At 47.1% G+C, this 24548-nt stretch overlaps 1 protein-coding gene and 2 long non-coding RNA genes across 4 annotated transcripts in view; 1 reads left to right on the top strand and 2 right to left on the bottom strand.

Moving 5' to 3' along the window:
* Nptn (neuroplastin) overlaps nt 1-24522 on the top strand; it is a 53136-nt gene extending 28614 nt beyond the window's left edge. Inside the window, exons 2-8 of one of the 2 annotated variants that reach the window (XM_048368603.1) lie at nt 107-272; nt 4946-5040; nt 12396-12529; nt 16183-16456; nt 22300-22321; nt 23028-23102; nt 23532-24522. In XM_048368603.1, coding sequence (XP_048224560.1) covers nt 107-272; nt 4946-5040; nt 12396-12529; nt 16183-16456; nt 22300-22321; nt 23028-23088 — 752 coding nt within the window. In that variant the 3' untranslated portion in view covers nt 23089-23102; nt 23532-24522. Of the gene's footprint in view, nt 1-106; nt 273-4945; nt 5041-12395; nt 12530-16182; nt 16457-22299; nt 22322-23027; nt 23103-23523 lie in introns of both variants that reach the window. The other variant, XM_048368602.1, reaches the window with a different exon arrangement.
* On the bottom strand, nt 279-2378 carry LOC125367906. The gene is made up of 3 exons (XR_007214192.1): nt 2191-2378; nt 1135-1866; nt 279-908 (listed from the first exon to the last, which is right to left on the bottom strand). It is a non-coding gene; the product is annotated as an uncharacterized LOC125367906 (long non-coding RNA).
* On the bottom strand, nt 12416-20875 carry LOC125367907. The gene is made up of 3 exons (XR_007214193.1): nt 20864-20875; nt 13750-13758; nt 12416-12547 (listed from the first exon to the last, which is right to left on the bottom strand). It is a non-coding gene; the product is annotated as an uncharacterized LOC125367907 (long non-coding RNA).
* Nucleotides 24523-24548: the final 26 nt, after the last annotated feature.

Genomic DNA, 24548 nt, shown 5'->3' with positions numbered 1-24548 from the left:
GCCCTCCCTCTTCTTCTAGTCTCCCCCTCCTCCCCTCCCCACCGCTGAGGCCAGGGCTGCAGACGTTGGAAGCTCTGGCCCCTGTCATTGTGCACTCTCCTTACAGAGCCCAGGATTGTCACCAGTGAAGAGGTCACCATTCGAGACAACTTCCCCATCACCCTGCAGTGTAACCTCACCTCTAGCTCCCACACCCTTACATACAGCTACTGGACCAAGAATGGGCTAGAGCTGACAGCTACCCGTAAGAATGCCAGCAACATGGAATACAGGTGAGAGGGGCTGACACCCCCTGGGGACATGGGGGGAAATGTGGCCAAGCTGCTGACACTGTCTGTATACAATATGTGTTGAAAGGAGAAATCTGAAGATGTTATTTGAAAGACACATTGAACTGTTGTTCTAGAGTGAGTTGAATTATCTACCCCACTGTGACCTCTGTGATACTGTGCTTTTTTTCTTGGTTCTGTAAGGACTTTTCTTATAAGAACTTTCAAGAGCTCTTATTGGGAATTTACAAAATATGTGCTGAAAAGATGAATCTGAGACTGATACACAAGAAAAAGGCAGCGTGGGTGCTTTTATTTCAGTGAACCAAATGGTTTACTAAACTGTGAGGTATATTTGATCCTCTCCTGGGTAGTTTGACTCAGCATAGCTGAGGTGAGGACCAGGGATCTATACAACATTCCTAAATGATTCTAATGAGCAGCCAGGGTTGAGAGTTACCGATGACCCCTCCTGATGAGAGAAAAACTAAGGGGTGGACAAGGAGTGGTTCTGCTGCATAGGGTAACTGCATTTTGTGTGTCTCTTAATTGAGTGATGAAGTTGGCTTTGAGCAGATCTCCCTGAGGGATATTTCCAGAAGTAATATCACTACAACCACAGGACCTGTGGATACAAGACTCTGTGATTGGGCTGGGAATGTGGCCTCGTGGTGAGAGTGCTTGCCTCGAATACATGAAGCCCTGGGTTCGATTCCTCAGCACCACATATATAGAAAACGGCCAGAAGTGGCGCTGTGGCTCAAGTGGCAGAGTGCTAGCCTTGAGCAAAAAGAAGCTAGGGACAGTGCTCAGGCCCTGAGTCCAAGCCCCAGGACTGGCAGGAAAAAAAAAAAAAAAGCAAGACTCTGTGATCTGGGGTGAAGATGATGGCTTAGTAATAATAAACCTTTGAAACAGTCTGGAGGCATGTCCCAAGTGGTAGAGCACCAGCTGTGATAAATCCTGAGTGTCTTGAGCTCAAGTCCTAGTACTTAATCCTCCGCCCTCCTAAATAAATGATAGTTGAATTACCTGACACTTAAAAGATTTGGTGGTTTTTTGTTTTTTGTTTTTGGCCAGTCCTGGGGCTTGAACCTCAGCTTAGCCTGCTGTCCTTGAGCTGCTTTTGCTCCAAGCTGGTACTATGATTTCAGCCACAGCTCCACTTTGGCTTTTTCTGAGTAGTTATTGGAGATAAACTGGTGACCTAGGTTGGCCACGAACTGCATCATGAGCTGCTGGAGCCTGATGCTGGTGGTTTCTGAAGTATCTAGAACACATGGCACCTTATCTTTCAGAATAGTCTGTTTCTTGCTGAAAACTGAGGAGGGAAAGAATCAGCTAATCTCACTTGGCCAGCTGATGCAGTGTAAGGAAAACAGCATTGGAGTGAGGCTTTTTTGTAGTCAGTCTTTCATTACTCCATGGCTAATGGAGCCACATGGATTTGCACAACTTTTTTCTGGCAAGGAAGTTGAGACTGAGAGAGTAAATACTGTATCTAGTGAATTTCAGATCTAAGTTCAGGATCTTCCAGCTTTCTAGAAACTAAGTCTTAGAAGGCATTGAAACAAGTAGAAAATGCCTTCACAGAGTTCTTTTTTTTTTTTTTTTAATCACATGAGAGTCTTTATTGCAAGCTCGAGCCTGGGCTCATGATCATCACCGATACAGCGGGTCTGAATTGAGTCCTGACCCTCGATTCAGCAGGGTAATTATAGGGCTTTCACAGTAGCATACAGCGAATCACATTTCATCGCAGGAAAATCATAAGACAACATAGCAACAAGCTAGCAACTAAAAGATGATTGGCTAACTTGTGGGCTTTACAATGATTGGTTTAAGTAAATGACCTAAGTCTCAGAGGTATTTGTCCAAGTCATTCTTGACTTGAGGGGGGACACCTGGACCTTCCCTTCACAGACTTCTGAAAGCGGTTTGTGGCTACTTTCCTGAGTAGCTGAGGTTGAGTAACTAAGGCAGTTCCCCCCTGCTGTAGCTCTACTGTACCGCTCTCCACTGTGGTGTCTTCTGGTTGAAAGCACAGGGCCAGGGTGCTAGTTGAGTGGCAGAACATTACCTAGAGTGCATGAGGTCCTGATTCAGTCCCCAGCAATAAAAAGAAGTGGAGCCTCAGTTGTGTACATCTGCATAGTTTGGCCAGGGTTGGTCACAGTCTTGGTGGAGTGAAAGGTGTGTGTCTGTTCTTGGAAAGTAGTAGACATCCAGTTAGGGTTCCCTTTTCACCTCAGCTTACTTGGAACTCTCCAGTTATATTCAGCATCACTACATTTAAAAAAAAAAGGGATTCCGCATCCTGTGAAAGAAATAACAACTTGGCCTCTTTCCAGACTGTTAGTACACCAGAATGATATGAAGACAGTTGAGCCCTGTAGGCTTATCCTCAAGCTTGAGGGTCTGCTTCCCAAGTATTTCTAAAGGAACTTGGGAGTTAACTTAAACTCCAAAGATAAAGCTCCTCATCCTTCCTCAAACTCGAGTACATACACAGTAGCATAGATGGAATATTCGTGTTAGGCTGAGAAGACAACTGTTCCTTCCAGAATATTGTGCTCAGAACATAAGCTGAGTCAGCCCTGGAGAGGGGTGGGCCTCTCCTCATCTGTAGTCTCTCAGCATATTTTTAGAATAACAGTAAAGTAGATAATTGTATTGAGCCAGTTAGTGGATGAGATTAGGAGATTTTATTAGTCATGATAAAAACTGCAGTGGAGACTTAATCAGCACAAAGTATCATATTTTAACCACCAAGGGAAGAACAAGAGGCCAGGCCTGTATATAAATAGTTATCTCTGGAGGCTGTTGGTTCTGTTTCTGTTGTTGACCCAGTATGTGCTCCGTGTGTGTGTGTGTGTGTGTTTTGTGTGTGTGTGTGTGTTCTGGGATCTGTGAGGCTGAGAGGTGTGCAGGCCTGTATATAAATAGTTATCTCTGGAGGCTGTTGGTTCTGTTTCTGTTGTTGACCCAGTATGTGCTCCGTGTGTGTGTGTGTGTGTGGTCTGGGATCTGTGGAGCTGAGAGGTGTGCTGGTGTGTCTGTGAGGCTGAGAGGTGTGCTGGTCTGTACAGGTCTCTTACAGCATTGCACTCAACTTTGGCTGGTTCAAGCACAGCTGTTCATTGACGTTCATTTATTGTTTATTTTCCTGTACTGTAATGCAGGCACCAGGTGACAGCTGGGTGGAGAGTTGTGCACACTATGTAGGTTCACATGTACCTACTATAACTTTATCTATTGGGAAGTCAGATATTAAGCAATCACTGGCAAATATGAGAGAATGTCATGGAGGAAGAAAGTTAGATTGGAGGGTGGAAGTGACATGTAAGCCCAGACCTGATGGAAGGAGTTAGGTTGGCTGAAAGTCATGGGAAAAAGTTCTCTGTAAAGCAGGGATTGGGGACATCCAGCCCGAGGTCAAATGAGCCATGTCCCTGGAGTGTTTGTGCTCAAGGCTGGTATTCTACTAGTCGAGTCACAGTTCTGCTTCCAGCTTTTGGATGTCCTTAATTAGAGATGAGCTCATGAACTTTACTGCATAGACTGACTTTGAGCTGTGATCATCAGATCTCAGCCTTGATTGAATAGGGTTACAAGTGTGAGCCACCAGTGCCTGGCCAGTATGTATATTTTATATGGCCCAGGAATCATGTTATAAATACCCAGTGATCCTTAGCAGAAAAAGTGTTTTCCACCCCTGTGCAAAGGTACACCTATGTGAAGACTAAGGTAGGAACAAGTTTGGCTCATTGAAAACTGCAAGGCACATGACAAAGCTAGAAAATGTCATGAGATCAAACTGGAGAGGTAGTCATAGACAGATCATTCAGGGCTCTGGCTATATGATGAGGTTTAAAAAAAATATTCTTAAGCTGCATCTCTGTGGCTAATACTTGATTGATAAATGTGGCTGCTACTCTACCCCTCCTCCCCCCCTTTTTTTCCAGTCCTGGGCCTTGGACTCAGGGCCTGAGCACTGTGTCCCTGGCTTCTTTTTGCTCAAGGCTAGCACTCTACCTCTTGAGCCACAGCGCCACCTCTGGCTTTTTCTAAATATGTGGTGCTGAGGAATCAAACCCAGGGCTTTCATGTATGCCAGGCAAGCACTCTACCACTAGGCCATAGTCCCAGCCCTCCAGCCCCCCCTCCCCTTAAAAAAAAAATAAACTGTGCCTAGTTCCTATTATTTTTAGTAGGCTTACTTAACTGAAAGGCATGCTACTAAATAAAGTCTTCAGGGAAGCCCAACAAAGGCTTGTATATTATCACAAGACAAACACTGCCATCTTGTTTATCTGACTGGAACCACCAGGTGAGCAAGTTATTAGTGATGGCTTCCTCCTCAGTATTTCAATGTAAACTATAATACAACATGTGGCCTTCCATTTTTTTATTCTTCTTACAGTAAATTGCAGTAAATGGGTTGGAGACCATGTACTGTTCCACCTCTGTATTCCCGGCACCCAGTTTGGAGTATGACATTCATGTTTTGGGATATGTAGGAGTTTTGTGCTTTTAGTTAGGAAGAAGAGGTATGGTGCATCAAGGAACAGGATATGGAATGCATGGCCCCTGGTTACCTCTTCGATGTCCTTTTTTGGTTGTATATTTTGACTGTTCACACTTACCTTACTTTGCTTTTCTTCTCATCTTTGCAGGATCAATAAGCCAAGAGCTGAGGATTCAGGCGAATACCACTGTGTATATCATTTTGTCAGCGCTCCCAAAGCAAACGCCACCATTGAAGTGAAAGGTACAACCTAGCAGAGGCTTCCTGGTTAGCCTCTCCTTCTGAGACCCTACCTCATTTCAAACACCTAATCTTCACGCTCCCCCCCCAACCCCCACCCCCACCCCCGTGCTAGTCCTGGAGCTTGAACTCAGGACCTGACCCACCTGTCCCTTAGTTTTTTTCTCAAGGCTGGCACTTTTCTACTTGAGCCACAGCTCTGCTCATGGCTTTTTGGTGGCTCATTGGAGATAATAACAGTCTTTGGTCTTTGTTGTCTGGCCTGGCTTTGAACTGTGATCCCCAGATCTCAGCCTCTTCCATAGCTAGCATTACAGGCATGAGCCATTGGCGCCAGGCTCTTGTTGTTCTTCTTAATTCCATTTGAGAAGTAATAAAATGTTACAGTTAGGACCTCTGAATCAGAAGTCCTGCTGCCCGAGCTTAAATCAAATCCTGCCATTTACTAGCTATATGATTTTGGTGAGTTACTAACTTCTTTATGCTTCCATTTCATATTTGCAAAATGACAATACCAATACCTCTTACCTCAGAGAGTTTTGAGGGTTAGATTAACACAGTAGGTTTGAATGTCAGTATCTTATTTGTTTGTTTTTGTTTTTGTTGCTGGTTCTGGGGTATGGACTCAGGGCCTGAGCACTGTCCCTGACTTCTTTATTGCTCAAGTCTAGCACTCTACCACTTGAGCCACAGCGCCACTTCAGGCTTCTTCTATATATGTGGTGCTGAGGTATCGAACCCAGGGCTTCATGTATACCAGGCGAGCACTAGGCCATATTCCCAGCCCGAATGTCAGTATCTTATATGGCCCAACGTTATGTCCAGTGCCTTTAGTTAATTTTTCTTTTGGTTGTGGGGCTTGGGCCTTGAATCCAGGGCCTGGGCACTGTCCCTGAGCTCTCTTGCTCAAGGTTAGCACTCTGCCACTTTGAGCCACAGCTCCACTTCCTGCTTTTGAGTGATTAATTGGAGATAAGAGTCTGATGGGGGACTTTTCTGCTCAGGCTAGCTTTCACCCTCAGATCTCAGCCTCCTAAGTAGCTGAGATCACAGGAGTGAGCCACCAATGCCAGCTCTATGTAAATCCCAGCAGGGAGTGGGAAAGTATAGCTGGAAAGGTGAAAATAAGCTGTCAAGAATCTATTAGGAATTTAATAGGAAGCCTATCAATGGGTGTGTGATATGGGGCTGCACTGACAACTTCAGGAAGGGAAAATAAGACACAGAAGTTGTTTTTCCGTGTTATTCACTAGAAGCAGTCGAGACCCAGCAAAGTGCAAAAGCACCCAGCTCTGTGTCCAGTAGTAAATGTGTGGCAGTCAGCCTAGATCCTGGTCTTGACTCCAGGACGGTGTTTTTCCTACTGTTGTAAGATGACCAGGAATGTCAGGGCTACTATTTGAGGTTATACTGCAGAGGTGAGTTAATTTTTCTAGTGTTTTTCATTTAGTTTAGGCAGGGCACAAACTTGTCCATAGGGTCATATCTGGAAGCTGAAACAATAGGTTGGGGAAGATCACCCATGTAACTGGTGTTTAGGACATCACTCAGACATTTGGAGGGTGAAAAATGCAAATTCAAGAAAGGCTTAGAGGAGGTGAGTTTTTGTTGGATGAAAGGAAAGTAGTATGTGGTGATGTTTCCTAAGTTGGTAGGGCAGTGCCTCTGGCTTTCAGAGTTAGTTCTCCAATGGCCTCTCCAGGAGGTTAGCCTGAGGATGAAGGGTGTTCGTTATGCCCAGATGAGCCCAGCTGTGTATGTTGTGTGTGGCTTTCACGCTGCAGAGTGAGTCCTTGTCACAAAGTTCCTGGTGCAGCAGGTGGGGACTGAGGGGGCAGGGGGGGCCAGGAGTGGTGGCCCCCACAGACCTTTAATACAATTAAAACCACAAGTCCTCACTGTAATCCTCAGAAATTGTGTTTCAGGGTATCTTAAAGCATGATTCCATGACTTACATTGATGTAAGATTTATTTGTACTAGTCTCCTAAGAAAATTCATAAGGAATGCTGGTCTTCTTCCCTAATACTGGAAAGAAAACAGTTTATGGACCATTAAGTCTGGTAAAGACTATGAACATTTGGCTTTTTTTGTGTTAGTTTAAAAAGCTGTGCACAGACCCCAAATCATATACTAAGCTAGCCTCCAGTTGTGGTTGAGTGGGAAGATTGCCTTACAGTTAGAGTGGGGTGTGTGTGTTAATTCCTGAACCACTGTCATGCCAGCTCTTGCTGTATTCTTTTAGTGCCTCCGGGGTAGGATTAGTTAATTTTTATAGGAACAGTGATTAGAAAGGTTTGTTTCTAGTTAGAAAAAGAACAGGTGAGAGGTGATTGGAAATCTAGGGAATGTTAGTGATCTCTTCACTGAAAGGCATCTCTGAAATGTTTCTTGGTTTATAACATTTTTTTCTTTTATCTTGTCTGCGTTTGATCCCGTCAGGGCCTGGTTACTGCCTGTGAGCTTCTTTTTGCTCAACGCTAGTGCTGTATCACTTGAGCCACAGCACCACTTCTGGCTTTTTCTGAGTAGTTTATTGGAGAAAAAGAGGCTCATGGACTTTCCTGCCTGGGCTGGCTTTGAACTTGAGTCTTCAGATCTTAACCCTACTGAGTAGCTAGGATTATAGGTGTGAGCCACCAGTGTCTAGCTGTTAATAATTTTTATAAACTTTTTAAAAATACCTTCAACTAATTCAGCACTGTGGCAATGAAATTGAGACCATACATCTATGTATGTTTGTACATAAACACACACAAGCACCCTATCCTTCAACCATTTTCTTTCCATTGTGGCTTTTCCTACCTTTGAGAATATGTCAGGAGATGTTGATGCTCAGCTCTGTGGAGATGGAGGATTTCGCCTCGCCAAGGAGGGAGCAGAGACTGGACAGTATGTTTTGGAATAGAGCCATGGTGACCTATGTTTTCACTCTGGCCAGTAATTGCTGTCCAAAAAAGTGATGTTTTCTTTTCCTATTTCCTTTTCTTTAGGACAGTTTGGCTGTGTAGCCTAGGCTGGCTTGGAGCTTGCCCTCATCCCCCTGTGGCTCCTGAGTGCAGGGATTATGAGCAGGCACTACCACATCAGATAAGAAAGGGATTTTGGGGCTGGGGATATGGCCTAGTGGTAGAGTGCTTGCCTCGTATACATGAAGCCCTGGGTTCAATTCCCCAGCACCACATATACAGAAAACAGCCAGAAGTGGCGGTGTGGCTCAAGTGGTAGAGTGCTAGCCTTGAACAAAAAGAAAAAAGAAGCCAGGGATGGTGCTCAGGCCCTGAGTGAGTCCCAAGCCCCAGGACTGCCAAAAAAAAGGGGGGGGGATTTTGAGGATATTTTGAGGATAGTAGTACCTACTGCATGAGGTAGATATTTGCTGAGAAAGGAAACAGGGAAGCAAGGACTCCTTGCACTCTTTTGTCTCCTTCACCTTTCAAATCAACTGTACCGAGTTTGGTAGTCCATTATTAAATGATAAGCCCATAGAAATTGAGACACCAAATGAAGGCTATTAATCTAACTTGACAAGACTTAGAACTGCAACCAAAGTTTTGTTTCCATCATCAGATAGGGAAGCACACTCGACCAGAATCTCTTCATTTTCTTTTTTTTTTTTTTTTTTGAACTAACAGTGCTTGAACTTCTTTCTCTGACCAGCGGTTCAGTATGAATGATTATTTTGGACCCTGAGCTTTTAACCTTGTGCTGATTAGTCACAGATGCCATTTAATCTTTACAAGACCATAAAATAATAAAAGTGTGGTTGTTTCCATTTTACAAAATGACCACCCTTACTTGGTTAAGTAATACAGCCTTAAACCCAGATTTCTTTGATTTTGAAATCCAATACTGGGGCTGGGGATATGGCCTAGTGGCAAGAGTGCCTGCTTCATATACATGAGGCCCTGGGTTCGATTCCCCAGCACCACATATACAGAAAGCGGCCAGAAGGGGCGCTGTGGCTCAAGTGGCAGAGTGCTAGCCTTGAGCAAAAGAGAAGCCAGGGACAGTGCTCAGGCCCTGAGTCCAAGCCCCAGGACTGGCCAAAAAAAGAAATCCAATACTCTGTGATCTTTATTAATTATACTGCATGGGGAAATAAGCACTGGCAGGTAAATCAGTCCTAGCTCAGGTCTTGGTAATAACATTTGAACCGTTTGCTGTGCAATTTTCACTAGGTAGGAAGACTGTGGTGTGAGTTCTGCCCCTGTGCAAAAAGATTCCACCTGAAAAATAACTAAAGCTTACAGAGTTAGAGCTGAGAAATAACTAAAGCTTGCAGGGTTAGAGCTGAGGCTCAAGTAGTAACAAGCAGGAAGCCCTGAGTTCAACTCCAGCACTGCGAAAAAACAAAACGGACACTAGTCATGGATTAGGCATTAGGATGCCTTGGCCAAAGGTTTTTCATGAGATCTCTGTCAAGTTGACAGCTGAAGACTTGACAGGGGCTCTTCGGATGGCTGTGCTCCTGGGGCTGCTTTGGTCCTGCAAGTTGGGGGGTGGTGGGGTGGGCAGCTTCTCCATGGAGAGTGTCAGAGATGGGCCATTTGTGAACATCTTCTAAATCCTGACCCCCACTTGGGAATTGGGCTTGACCTTGTTAAGGGCAACCTAGCCCACAGATAGTCTATTTAAAAGCCACCACCACACCCTAACAGGTCTCTGATAGGCACTCTGAGCACCCATGTCCCTCCTTTGCTGTGGCTGCACTGTCCTACCTAGCAGGACACAAACACCAGACCTTTTGGTGACCCACAGCCTAAAGTGATATTCACTTCCCATCAGGGGAAGTGTGCAGTAGTCTCATTATTGTGGCCCTTCTTCTCCACATCCACAGCCCTGCCCTTAGTGAACCACGCCTTCTCTGATCACTCAGGTGGTTCCAAAGTCCTCCATAGACTGATGTTTTTCTCTTAGCATTTCCTTGTTTTCCTGTGTGCCAGCCCAGTCCCTGTGGTTCTGTTTCTGCCTAGCAAGCTTATATCTGCTTTAGGACCTAGCCCTCCTCCCTGCAGTGTTCATCCTCACTCTTGAGTGACTGGCTCCTTCATTAGCTGGAATACCCCTTATCAGAAAGGCATTTTGGACCTACCTGACATCGGGCCTGAAGGAGGTGATCAGCAAGTATTTGTTGTGAATGAGACACAGAGATAACACATGCTAGCTCTGGTTGCTCTGTCTCCCTGTGATGGTATTTTGGTTGGGGCCTGGCTTTGGAGCTTACTCATTGTAGTGTTTGTTGTTGTTTTTCACTGAAGAAAGTGTGAAGAAAGATGACCAGTAGCCTAAGAAGGGACATTAGCTGTGTGTTCCCACCAGAGTTAGCTATGATGAGGACATGATGGAAACAGCCTAGCCTCCCTCCCTTTGGCAAGCAAAAATTCTGCCTAGAAAAACAGACATTTCATTTATAACGCAGCCTAGGAAACATTTCATACCAAGTGGTACTCAGTTTGGCAGGAACTAGTTTTAGATAAAGACCATCTTAAGTATCTTAAGTACAGAGTCTTCTTTTTTTTTTTGGCCAGTCCTGGGCCTTGGACTCAGGGCCTGAGCACTGTCCCTGGCTTCTTTTTGCTCAAGGCTAGCACTTTGCCACTTGAGCCACAGCGCCACTTCTGGCCGTTTTCTGTATATGTGGTGCTGGGGAATCGAACCCAGGGCCTCATGTATACAAGGCAGGCATTCTTGCCACTAGGCCATATCCCCAGCCCTTAAGTACAGAGTCTTAATCATTGCTTTCCTGTCCAGCTGCCTCTTGAAGGGTGAGTATAAGACCAGTTTGTGCCTAGGAAGCACAATATCAAACAGGCAAACCAGTCAGAGTCACATGGGTCAGCCCACCCATGATGTAATAATATAATTCTAGAGGATCCTCGAGTCTCAGAACAGATGTTCAACATTCATGTGGGTCTGTGTAGAAATGAGGAGGTCAGCAGGAGCCACAGTTAATCTCCGCTTGGTAAAAGTTGTAGAACCCAAACAGAATATTAAAGAGCCGGCACAACTGGAATTTGGATCAAGCAAAGCCTGTCTATTCACTTTTCCACCTTGGCTATCAATCTGGCCTTTGAGGTTTATTATTTTCAGTTGTGAACTGGTCAAGCATTTGTGGAAAAAATAGTTAAGCTGACAAGAAGGTTAAAGTCACAGAAAATTAGCTCCCTGTCAGGCTTCTTGGATCCTTGAAATGGATGTAGTGCTGTTTGTTTATTCCTGAGTTATCGCTCTTTTTTTTGGCCAGTCCTGGGCCTTGGCTCAGGGCCTGAGCACTGTCCCTGGCTTCTTTTTGCTCAAGGCTAGCACTCTACCACTTGAGACACAGCGCCACTTCTGGCCGTTTTCTGTATATGTGGTGCTGGGGAATTGAACCCAGGGCCTCATGTATACGAGGCAAGCACTCTACCACTAGGCCATATCCCCAGGCCCCCTAAGTTATCTCTGAAAGTAGGGAGATCATGAACCCCTAGCATGTCCAGGAATACCCCAGGATCCGGTTTACTGAGACTGTTACTCACCAGTCACATGGAGCCAAATGCTGGTCTGAACTCTGGATCATCCTGACTATACCTCAGCGCTGAGATGGCGAGTGTACCACACCAGGCACACCAGGCTCAAGTCAGAGCCGTAGAAAAGCATTTGGAATATTGGGGTGAATTTCCTGTTCACTGCTTTTTTTCCTCTTGTGAGTGTGGGCTGGGAATGTGGCTTAGTGGTAGAGAGCTCGCCTAGCATTCAAGAAGCCCTAGGTTCAATTTCTCAGTACCACATACACAGAAAAAGCCAGAAGTAGCACTGTGGCTCAAGTGGTAGAGTGCTAACCCTGAGCAAAAAGAAGCCAGGGACAGTGCTCAGGCCCTGAGTGTCAAGCCCCAGAACTGGCAGACATTTAAAAAAAATAAAAAGGATTACCGCCTGTGAATGCTTTTTTTTCCTGCACAGCTTTGGTTATTGAATAGTGGAATAGATTCTCCGAGCATTCATTGTTTTCACATGCTGTATAACAGGATTTTATTTCCCACTTCCTTGAGGGAAGGTGTGACGTGATCCACAATTGTTGTTAGTGCGGGTGTGGGAAGAAACGGCAGGTTCTGTAAGGGAGGCAGACGTTAGGGCAGTTGAACTGGCATCCTTTTCCAGTAGGTTGGAGAACCACACATCGCAGTAGATCCTCATAGATGAAGGAATAACTTGGGTGTCTGCTTGGCTGCTTTGGCAGTGGGGCTCGGGGAATGAGTTGGTCCACTCGCCCATTCTGACCTGACCTGCTCTTCCTCAAAGCCCACAGTAGATGGATCCTTGGTGTTCTGTTCAGACTAGGCCATCAGGGTAACAAACTGTTTGAACACTTTTACAGCTGCTCCTGACATCACTGGCCATAAACGGAGTGAGAATAAGAATGAAGGGCAGGATGCCATGATGTACTGCAAGTCAGTTGGCTACCCCCACCCAGAGTGGATATGGCGCAAGATGGAGAAGGGTGTGCTTGAGGTGAGTTGGCAGCAGCCCCTGGGTCTCTGTGGTTGCCAGACTTTGTCCTAGGGACACTGAGACATCTAGATCAGTTGCCACAAGAGCCACACACTTGGATGTAAGCATTGCTTGGCTCAGTCTTTAGAGTGATGATGAATGGCCCATGAATCTAGGGACACTTTCTGTTTAGCACGGACCCTTTGGTAAAGCTGTGTCTGTCTGGTAAGGGATGAATAAGTAAGTTTGTTCAGAAAATACTGACAAAGAATTTGAGCAACTTGAGCAGACCCAACAGTAGCCTTAGGCACTTAAAGTCTGACAATATTACAGGAAAGTACTGACAGAACATCTTTTTTAAGCCAGTGGGATATTTGTTTTTGCCAGTCCTGGGCCTTGAACTCAGGGCCTGAGCACTGTCCCTGGCTTCATTTTGCTCAAGGCTAGCACTCGACCACTTGAGCCACAGCGCCGCCTCTGGCCTTTTCTATAGATGTGGTGCTGGGGAATCGAACCCAGGGCTTCATGTGTACGAGGCAAACACTTTGCCACTAGGCCATATTCCCAGCCCAGTGGGCTATTCCTTTTTTTTTTTTTTTAATTTAATTTATTTATTAATTGAATACAATTTTTTTTTGACAAGGTGTTGTGCAAAAAGGGTACAGTTACATAGTAGGGCAGTGTGTACATTTCTTGTGATATCTTACGCCCTGTTTTTCTTTCCCTTCTCTAGGTCAGGTAGACATATATACATTACACAATGTATCAAGAACATATACAGTGGGGCTGGGGATATAGCCTAGTGGCAAGAGTGCCTGCCTCGGATACACGAGGCCCTAGGTTCGATTCCCCAGCACCACATATACAGAAAACGGCCAGAAGCGGCACTGTGGCTCAAGTGGCAGAGTGCTAGCCTTGAGCGGGAAGAAGCCAGAGACAGTGCTCAGGCCCTGAGTCCAAGGCCCAGGACTGGCCAAAAAAAAAAAAGAACATATACAGTAGCCAATTGGCCAAGCCCAAGAAAATTCGCCTAGGGCTTTAAATGTAATGTTGATATTAGACCATATGTCGACAGTAGTCATATGAACGTACATACATCGCTTTTGAGCTATTGCATTCCACTGAAAGGTCGATTTTCGACCTTTATATGTTGAGTAGTTGTTTGGTTTTAGTTACATACTGTTGGGTCACTGCCCCAATCCTGTGGGAAATACCATTTGACAAGCAGTTTTTGGTTTCACAGACCTGGTCTCTACTGTCTCTCCGTCTCCCTTTGTCAACAGTCATATATCAGGGAGATCATGCCCCTTTGTTTTCTGTGTTCTAGGCTTGTCTCGCTCCACATTATTTGTTCAAGTTCTGACCATTTCCCTGCGAATAACAATATTTCACCATTCCTAATCGCTATGTAGTATTCCATTGTGTATAGGTACCATATTTTTTGGATCCATTCATCTGTGGAGGGGCATCTGGGTTGTTTCCATATTTTGGCTATTGTGAATTGTCCAGTGGGCTATTTCTTGATGGTGTTTTAAGCTGTGTCTTTGACTCACTTCCTCACAGATGCAGGTTCCTGCTAACCAGTCTCCTTACTTGTCAGAGAGGGTTGGTACATACCTTTATCCCCAGGCCGTACACAGGCGTTAATACTCTTACTATGCATTCCCTTTGGTTAACAGTCCACAAGGTCAGAAAGGACACTGTAGATCCTCTAACTCAACTTACTGTACAAAGTAACAAGTAACGCAGTCACAAAACCAAGGGTCATACACGGTTGTTATGTTTTCAAGTCCTTTATTCTTCTTACTCTGTGTTCTCTTGAGAGTAAAGTGTCAAGTGTTAATAACCCCAAATCAACAACGATGGCCAGATTTCTGAAGCTCATTCTAGGAGGATCAGGATGAGTGGGGAGGTAAAGGGTTTTTAGGACGAGTCCTTGAAAGGTAAGTGTTAAAAGTATGCTCTCCAAGAACCATTGTACTCACAAGCCATAGGCACAGAAATAAACAATTGTCTCAGCAAGGCACAATTTACCTCTGCAGAAGGGTGTACCAGCATCCAAAAATCTGGAAAGTAAGCACACAGAGCAGGCCGCCCTGCTATTTATCCCTGATAATGATTAGGTTGGTTGAGCTTAGGTTCACAGTCTGCTTGTGGTTGCCTAGTTTGAGTAGGGTAAAATGTGTTTACATAAGGTGACTTTGAAATAACATTAACTGTGCACAAGTAATCTCAAAATATACTAACACAAGCCGGGTGCTGGTGGCTCACGCCTGTCATCCCAGCCACTCAGGAGACTGAGGTCTGAGGGTCGCAGCTCAAAGCCAGCCCAAGCAGAAAAGTCTTGAGACTCTCACCTCTAATTAGCCACTAGGAAACCAGAAGTGGAGCTGTGGCTCAAAAGTTGGTAGAGCTACCCTTGAGCAAAAGAGCTCGGGGATAGCACCTAGGCCCTGAGTTCAAGCCCCACAACCCACCAAAAATTAAAAAATAAAGTGAAAACATACAATAAAGATATAGACACATATACACACATACACACACACTCTTAACACTGTTGGCTCATCTCGTGTGTCTTAATTCCACTGGGAAAGAGACCGGTTTAAGACAAAAACCTTACATTACAAAGGATCCTTTATCCCAGAGGTGTTCCTTTTCCTTAACAAGAACCAAGGGCCCAAAGCAGGAACTTTCAAGCAACACACTTTTGATAAAAAGGCAGTTTTTCTCACAAGACACTAGGTTTTCAGGAAGAAGGACCCTGATATTTGCCAAAGCAGAGTGAAATTACCCAGTATTATTTCCATTCCTTAAAAGAGGAATGTGGATCCTCACAAATGAGCTCTGTACCACACTGACCCGCAGACATGGTTATCTACTTTGACTGGAAGACCTGAAGATCCTCTTCCCCTTGTTCCTCTGTGGTGTGTATCGTGCTGAGAGCAGCGAGGGCCTTTCAGCTCCACCCACACGCCGCTCGCTCGCACTTCGCACTTGCCTTGTGTGCCCCCAGAGCCCCTGCCTGGCTTGCTGCCGTCCTGTCTACCTCCACAGCTCGCAGCTCGCGTCTGAAGTTCCGCTGACTTCCTTGCGCTGGCCCCTCCCCGTGCACCTGCCACTGGCTCTTAGCCAGCGCCAGTCACGCCTTGGTGGTTACTCCCTTGTGATACCAAATGCTTTGTGCATTTTGCATCATGCTTCTCTGTCCATCTCACCTTCCTTTGTGAGGACATAAAATACTCGGTAAATACTAACATATTTGTTGACTGAATAACCTTAGCTCTGTGGTTCTGCAATGAAAGACAGTTGTTGATTTCCCCCTGCTGTAAGAGTGAGTGCTTTCACTTTTTAAGCAGGCTCACCAGAACTCACCAAGTGTGAGCTGAGTGTGCTAGCTGGGAGGACCAGGCAGGCCTGAGGTTCCCTGTCTTGTAGAGGCCTTGTCCTTCCTCCAGTGTCCTCTCCAGTTTCAGCTTCTTACCTGCTGTTCAGAGCCTCGCTTAGTAGATTGTCAGGCTTTGGGGGTCTACAGACCTGCCGTAGGCTTTCCTCACTCTGGAAGTTGAAGTCTAGAGGGGTGGGCGCCTGTCAGAGGCCCCGTGGTGGTTAGTACTGTTCCCTTGGGCACTTGGTGACCTAATGAGCGTGCTTGCCTGTTCCTACTCCCCCTCCAGGAGATTGGTAATGCCTCCGGCCGAATCTTCATCATCAACAAAGACAATTACACCGAGTTGACTATTGTGAATCTCCAGATCACGGAAGACCCTGGCGAGTATCACTGTAATGCCACCAACTCCATTGGCTCGGCCTCGATGGCCACCACCCTCAGAGTACGGAGCCACCTGGCCCCACTCTGGCCTTTCTTGGGAATTCTGGCTGAGATCATTATCCTTGTGGTGATCATCATTGTGTATGAGAAGAGGAAGAGGCCGGACGAGGTTCCTGATGGTAAGGGCGCCTGCAGAACAGTGCCAGCACCAGTGCCAGTCAGTCCCAGTGCCCGTGCCAGCGGCTCTGCTCCCGGGGGAGAGCTGAGGAAGGGATTGGGATCCAGTCCCAGAAGGAAAGGAAAATGTTGATACGAACTCTTCATCCTGTGTCCTTAAGATTTCTTGCGGTAGTCGCCTGGAGTTTTAACTAGCTCTAACCTTTGTTTTCCAAACCCCAGACCCTCTTGTTTAGGCCAGGTGGCACATGGGTGGCTGTCAGTTTCTGTGTTCAGCTCTGTCCTCCTTCAATACAGATCATCAGGCACATTGAGCTTGAGGAGAATGCAAGTCAAGCCTAGAAGCCACCCCAAGATCGCAGGCCACCTGTCCTTTCAGGCAGATTTAAGGTATCTAATTGGTTAATCACACGGTTGCCTGGTGTAGCCCCTACAGGTGACTGCTCTGGCCCAGTCAGCCTGTGTCTGGAAGCCACCGGACAAACCGGCCTTGGATTCCATGGGTTGGTTCCTTGGTTGGGCTTTTCTGTCTGTCTTTCATAAACACTGTGGAAGGCGGTTTGTTCACCTCTCAGCGTAAGACATTAGCTAAGTGTTAACTCCTCTGCCCATGGCAGCAGAACCACGGTGAACTAGTAACACCAGAGCAAGAACTGCTGCAGCCTTACACTATGTATGGGACATGGCTGCCTGAAATCAGAGAGTCTTTGGGAATTTTAGGTTTGGGGGCATCGATTTTTTTTTGATATCTGAATCCTGTGGTTAAAACTAGTGGGCCGTTCCTTATGGAAACCTGTACCCATGCAACCTCAGACTCCTCACCAGCTCCCCTCCTCCCCCTCCCACCTGCCACCTCACCAGCAGAAAGCGCCACTGCCCTGTCACTGGCCGGGCTAGGAGGATGCGCCCCAGACTTGGAGCCAGCCCAGCTGGGGTGGGGCGGGGGTGGGGCTGGGCTGCCCGCGGTACCCTGGCTGTCCTGGGCCTGTGCTCAAGCCCTGGCGAGCAGTGTGCAGACTCCGCGGTGCCACAGCAGGTGGAAAGGGGGCTGCCCCCGCACGCAGGACAGGCCTGCTTCCTTCCAGCAATGGGCAGAGGCCTGGAGGGCTCCCCCCGAGGGGCCTTCCGCAAGCTGGGTGCGGGAATGGCCTGGGCACCCCAACTTTGGTTCTTTGGGAGCAATGATGCCTCATTCCTAAAAAGGCCCTCTTCATCACCTCAGAATTCTAGCTTTGTGGGGCACCTGTGGCTCACACCTGTAATGCTAGCTGCTCAGAAGGCTGATATCAGAGGATCACGTTCAAAGCCAACCTAGGCAGAAAAGTACAACAGGCTCCTTCATCTCCAGTTAACCAGCAAAAAGCTACAAGTGGAGGTGTGCTTCAAAGAGTTGAGCACCTGCCTTGAGTTAGCATCCAGGCCCTGAGTTCAAGCCCCAGTACCAGTATGTATACACACACCACCACCCCTACCCCTACCCCCCCCACCCCTTTCTGGCTTTGCCAGATACTGCCTTCTTCAGTCTGAGCTTTACAAAGGCTGAAGAGCAAAAAGTTAGGTCACGAAAGGCAGAAATGTGCATCAAGGACTGGTTTAAAGACGGGTCAGGCCGCAGCTCACGTGACAGGACGCCTGAGATCCAGTCCTTTTCACAAGAAACAGCCACTGTTGAGGCAGAGATAGTCAGCCTCGAAAAGACACTGCTGAGATGTAACTCAGGTGGTAGGGCTTTAGCCTAGCAAGAGCAAGGCCATGAGTTCAAGCCCCAGTACTGATCCTTCCCACCTCCAAGAGGGAGGAAGAAGGAAAACAAGCTGCTTTGTCGCTGAGGTTGCTGTTCCAGAAAAGGGACCCCTCAGGTTAGACTTGAACAGTCGGTACTGGTGTGCAGTTGAAGATCCTCCTGGGCGTTGCTTGATGATTGAGCTCAGGTAAGAGACGCCTGTGGCCAGCCAGTCTTGTGAAGAGCTGCTTGGAGGGACAGTAAACTCAGGCTAAGTTAGGCTGGATGGGGAGTGAGTCCTGCACAAAGGAAGGTGTCTGCGGGGTAAGTGCAAAAGTAAAACCTCTTTGCACCGTCTCTTGGGGAGAGCGCTGCAGTGCACGCAGCTTTGACTCGTTTCCTGTGGAGCTGAGGCGAGACGGTGGGCCGCTGGAACGGCCATGAGGGCCTGCTCCTCTCCATTCCTTCCTAACAGCCCGGGAGCCCCCGGCTCCACTCTTCTTCCCCATGCTCCTCCCGCCCTTCCAGCCCATCGTCTTCTGCTTGGCTACCCCCTCCTCTCTAAGGTCTCCATTTCTGCTCCCTCTCCTCTTCTCTCTTGGAAGCACTTTCAGTTGGTGGTTTTTCATCGCAGTGAACTTTGCCTCCGCTCACTGATGCTGTGTGCGCATCCTCTTTGCTTCTCAAATTTGCACATCTCTTAGTTCATAGTTACATTTTGGCAGGATGACTGAGGGGGGGGCGTATATTCTGTCTGATAGAAACTAGGAGTGTTAGAGGTAAGATGTTTTGCCTACAGTCATCATCTGGGTTTGTTCTTTTGTGAAAATGGAAACTATTTTTGTAGGCCTGACTTGCTTTTTTTCCTCTGCCAAGTAGGTACTTTGTTCCCAGTACTTATAGTTCATTTTAGACCCTCTAAACTTTGTTTTAATTTGATCTCTTATTGTTCCTATTTTGGGCAGTGACTCATGCCTGTAATCCTAGCTACTTGGGCTGAGATGTGAGGATCATGGTTCCAAGCCAGCATAGGCAGGAAAGCCTGAATTTCTCTGTCACTTCCAGTTACTACGAAAAGAAACTGGAAGTGGAGGGGCTGGGAACATGGCCTAGTGGCAAGAGTGCTCACCTCGTATACATGAAGCCCTGGGTTCGATTCCTCAGCACCACATCTATAGAAAACAGCCAGAAGTGGCGCTGTGGCTCAAGTGGCAGAGTGCTAGCCTTGAGCAAAGAGAAGCCAGGGACAGTGCTCAGGCCCTGAGTTCAAGACCCATGACTGGCAAAAAAGAAAACAAAACTGGAAGTGGAGATGTGGCTCAAGTGGTAGAACTGCCAGCCTTGAGCAAAAAAGTTAAGGGACAGTGTCCAGGCCCTGAATTCAGGTCCCTATACTGGCATATACATTAAAAAAAAAAACTATAACACTTTGGTTGTCTATTAAATAGGGGTCATTTGGGTCAGCCACAAGTTCCCTTAAGGAAAAAGTGCAAAAGTTAAAGGAAGTTTGCTGCTCTGTTGATCAGGCAAAACCTAAATTGGTTTAGAAACCGTAAAACTCAAGTTGGGTGTGATGGCCGAGGCCTGTAATCGCATCATTCACGAGACTGAGTTAAACAACCGCACAGGCAAACTCGGCAAAACACAGGCAGGGACAAAGGAACCAGACCCGAGCCAGTTCTTGCTTATTTTGACTGTAAAACAATGTTATTTCCAGGGCCTCACAGAAAGGGGGGGGGGGGCCTGCCCCACCCTCAGTGGGGAGCCAGACCTGCAGGTAAATGGGTGTGCACACCAGCTCCTCCAGGAATGTCACACTCCTCAGAAGATTCCAGAAGCATCTTGTTTCCATCCCCCAGCCCCTCTCCCTCTCATCTAGCCAGTGGCTGTGTGCAACTCGCAAGTTGTGCACGCACGCTGTTGAGGGCCTGAGGGTTTGGGGTGTGCTGATGTTTGTCGGTTACTGTGACTTCTTTTTTTTCCCCCCTTCAATTGCAATCACACCCTTAAAACTTGGTGGTAAGTGAGAAAAATGCATGCTTTTGGAGTTCGTTTAATTCGCTTCAGTCTACAATGCAGTTCATAATGTTAACACAACTTCAAGTTTACTTCATTCACTTTCACGACTAATTTGGATTTCAGTTTGCTGTTTAATCCGTATTTACTTTGATTTTCGTCCCTTTTTTCTGTAGTTGTGTTCGCCCCCATCCCCCCTCCTGACTTCCCTAGTAGGGACCAGGTCATGTCTGTGTCTGAGCTGGGAGTAGTGCTGCTGACAGCTGGGGGCGGCGGGGTGCGTTGTTCTCGGAGGGTGTGAAGGTAGAATTGGGGAAAGGGGGCAGCCCCTGGCGCTCGCCCCGTGTGAATCCTGCTGCTCCCACTTGAAGGCTTGGCTAGAACTCTGCCATGTGGTGTAGTCTTGTGCATGTGACCAGCTTGTTAGGTGGCCAAGTGATGTTACTGAGGAGACACCAGAGGACCCGCCCTCCCAAAGAAAAAGGGCCCGCAGCCCAAGGTTCTTGGGTTGGTGTGAGCAGCCAGGCCTCCGGGACTGGTGCTAGCCTGCTCTTGTGCTCTCCCCTCCCCCTCGTGTGCGAGTTGTGGGTAGACTGCCGATACTCTTGGTTTGGCCATCTTGCATTAGAGTTTTGTGTTTTTGGGTGCCCAGCCAGAGCACTAGAAGTACTGCTTGCTCCTGTCTCTCTCAAGTCCTCAAGGTGCTGAGTCGCGCAGCCTGTGGCTGAGGGCCTGGCTGGGATGCCAGGGGCCGAGCCCTGTGCCCTGTGCCCTCAGAGGGCTCGTGTGGCATCTCTGTAGCTCTCCTGGGTGTCCTTGAGTCCAAGTCCGTTGTTCTCTGTTCCCGTTCTGAGCGCGTGCTGCTGTTGGGAGTGGACTCCTGTGGACACTAGTGTGTTGCTAGCTCTCCGTTGTTGGCTGATGAGTCATGGATCTGTGGTTAGTTGTTCTGTTTTGTTTTGTTGTTTTGAAGTGCTCTTTTGCTCCGGTCACTGTGTGTGCTGGCCGTGGCTTTGCCTCTCGTTGCCTGGAAGGAACAGGTGGAGCAATGTCTCCCTCCCGCAGACATTCCTCCCAGGAGCGTGTGCTCCCGCAGATGCCGCGAGCCTGCCGCCTCCATAACGGCTTCTTCATGTGCACCCAGCCCCTTGTGGAATCCTGCTCGAGGTTTTCCCCAGGCCACTCGGCAAGCTAGGGACACGCACTTGCTGCCGCCCCTCTGGGGGCCTTCTAGTTCCACTTGCCTTTTTTCTCTTTAGAGGGGACACTGTTCATGTGTCTGCTCACAGGGAACCAAGTTGCCCTTAAGTGAAAACAAAAGTATCCATTTAAGAAGGCTCCTAAACCCAGATAATACAATCTTTATTTTAAAATAAAAAACCGACCCGAAAGCTGTCTCCTGGCTTTGGGCGGTTTGGGCCAAGGCGCAGAGTGAGCCAGCCCCGTCTCTGTACGTGAAGTCTTTTCTAGAGCAGTGTTACTGCTGAGCTCCCCCCCCCGCCCTACGGCACAGAACATCTGCTGCTCTGTGCAGCTTGGTGCCGGCCCTGGCTGACCTTAGCACTAGGTTGAGCGAGCTCTAGATTAAAACCTCTCCTAAAGATGGGAGCTAACAAAACAGCAAGCAGAGTTGCCCTTGGGGAAGTGAGGATGCGTGACTAAGCGTACGCAGGCACACGTCCAGTTACACTGCAGGACCGAGCCGAAACTGCAAGCACTCCCCGCAAGAAAACTAACAGCAGGATTTTACAACTGAAATGTTGGTTTGTCTTCCCATCTATTTAAGAGTGAACCACTGGAACTTGGGGACAAGATGAGTCGACTGACGTTGCAGCCTATCTGTCCACTACAGTTGCAGTTTTTCATGACAAGCATTCCAAGTGTTAACTAAAACCATTGAAACAACATACCTGTCATTAAAACTTGACTTCAGAAGTGACTCCATGAGCTGTTGCACCTCCAGATGGAATGGCCTTTAGTCAATGCTGATAGCCATGTCTGCCACTTGTAGTTTGCTGTATTGTTCATCCTTACATACGCTAACCAGTTTTTCCTTTGTTCTCTTCTCTTCTCATGGATTAAAAAAAAAAAATGAAACCCATGTAGATGACGAACCAGCTGGGCCAATGTAAGTATTGGTTGAGTTCTGTTGTATTTGCAGTTTAGATCTGGTAGTGGGGGGACGTTTTGGCCTGACGGTCTGACTGAAAGCCATTTGATCCCAGGCCAATCTGCACACACGTGGAATGCCATACCAACAAGTTGTTAAAAGTTCTGTCCCACCCGTGTGTTTGAATCGATGCTGTTGGGCAACGAGCAGCCCGTGCCATGATGCCAAGGTCTTGTTGGTACATTTTGAGCCTGGCTGCAGCATGGACAAACTAGTCCAGCTCCAGTCGTGAGGGATGGAGCTACGGGTGTGCAGTCTATCCCAGATGGACAGCATCTCCTAGAGGTGGAGGTAAACCCAGTGCCCCTTAAGTGCCAGGGGGCACGCACGGCACCACCAGTGATGGGCTCTTAGCAGTTGAGAAGTCCTTGGTGTTGAGCAGAGTAACTCTCACCTTCACAATGATGGAGTCAAAAGGAAAGTTGCCTGTATGTGTTACGCCTTGGGAGTCAAAGCGGGGGAAGGGGGGACCCCTTAGTTGAAGATAAGGAGGCGTCTTACATATGGAATACTGTTACAAGACCGTGTTCAAGTCTCCTAGGACACCAGGGATGGCAGGAAGTGAAAGCCTCCGTGTCTCCCTGTTCAGCAGCCCCTCCATTTCCGTGTTACATTTCAAATGGTATTCATCCTAACTCATACAGTGCACTTTCTTCCTTCAAAGGAAAACCAACTCTACCAACAATCACAAAGATAAAAACTTGCGCCAGAGAAACACAAATTAAGTACTGCTTATAATGTAAGTATGGCCTTTTCTAGAGATTTGCAAACAAACCGTGCCTGTATTGACCTTGTAACTGCCAGTGGTTGGTGTTGTAGAAAGTCCTCAGTTGCTCATTTCAGAGCTGCCGGTACTGGTGGAAGAAGCTAAGTGCCTCCTGCCACTCACTGTGGAGTGTGTATTACGTTTCATAATGAGTGCCTTACTTAGTACCTTCGTCTCGGTGCTGCACTGTTTTTACGTCTGAGGGCAAGGCCAGGCCAGGGCAGGGCAGGACAGGACGAGGATGGCAGCCGAGCCCCATCTCTCTCCTAAGCCCACGGAGATGGGAATGTCCTGCCGCCTCTCTGAGCATGCTGTCTGAGGTGGCCCTTGGTTGGGATGAGCGCCGGCGGGGATGTTTCCTTTTAACCTCCACACCCCCTCTCCCTCCCTCCAGATCTTTAGGTTCCTGACACTGGTGGCAACCCGACCTGCTCAGCTGTCTGCTTGGACCTCTGGTGTCTCCCCTTCCGAGTGAGCAGCACGATGACCGTCTAAAGCATGCCTTACGTAGCCTCTCCTGTAAGGGTGACCTAGCCAGGTACATTTTAAACAACGCTTCAGTGCAGAAGGTGTAAACTATTTTGGGCTTGATGTGCTGTGAATGTTGCTTTCCCCCCTTTGTTGACATATTTAAATAGAAGTGAAAAGGTCCTCTGAGGATCCATCAGCTCCTGCATGCGCCATTTTTTACTTAAGGCAAAGCTCTAAAAACGCACTGCTGCCATCTAGTGGTAAATTTTTGTAAAGTACAGTAAAACCTACAGATATATACAGTATACAAATAGATATATATAAATATATATTTATATTTTTGGGGGTGGGAGAAATCCAAAAATAAATGCTTGTTTCATATTTAAGCTGCTGATACTCATTCCTTATGGTATGTTGTCGGATGGGAAACTGGTTCTAGTCCCTAGAGAGGAGCCATGCCGAAGTATCGATAGATCAGGAGTATAAACCCAAGTCTCTCATTCTAAGGGCTTAACCTACAACTTTGAGAAGCTGGATAGAACGAGTTGCAGTGTAAATGTAGAAGATTGCTTTTTAAGTGACTATTTTTTCTCCTATTAAATCATGTAAATTCTCAAATCCTTTTGCACTGACTGATGTGTTGAACCTTCTTGTACATTCGATCAAGGCAAACTTTTATAATTTACCTTCTGTTTTCAATGACTTTGAGATGTTACAGCATGGTGAGATTCTATGCAACTCTAGTTAGACGTTTTGGTTTGGCACTGTATTTTCACCCTGATGTAGTGGTTGATGGCAGGTTTTCTAACCCGATGGGGTTTGGTATGTAATTGTAGCTGCATGTACTCGTGTAACTGTTGAAGTGCAATGATGTACAAAAAGTGGATTCCCCTGTTTTTAACAATAAACCATTGACAAAAGGTGTCTGGGATGCTCTTTAATCACGAG

Source organism: Perognathus longimembris, chromosome 20, assembly GCF_023159225.1.
Source record: "Perognathus longimembris pacificus isolate PPM17 chromosome 20, ASM2315922v1, whole genome shotgun sequence".
Taxonomy (NCBI): domain Eukaryota; kingdom Metazoa; phylum Chordata; class Mammalia; order Rodentia; family Heteromyidae; genus Perognathus; species Perognathus longimembris.
This window is presented reverse-complemented; position numbering and strand designations above follow the sequence as displayed.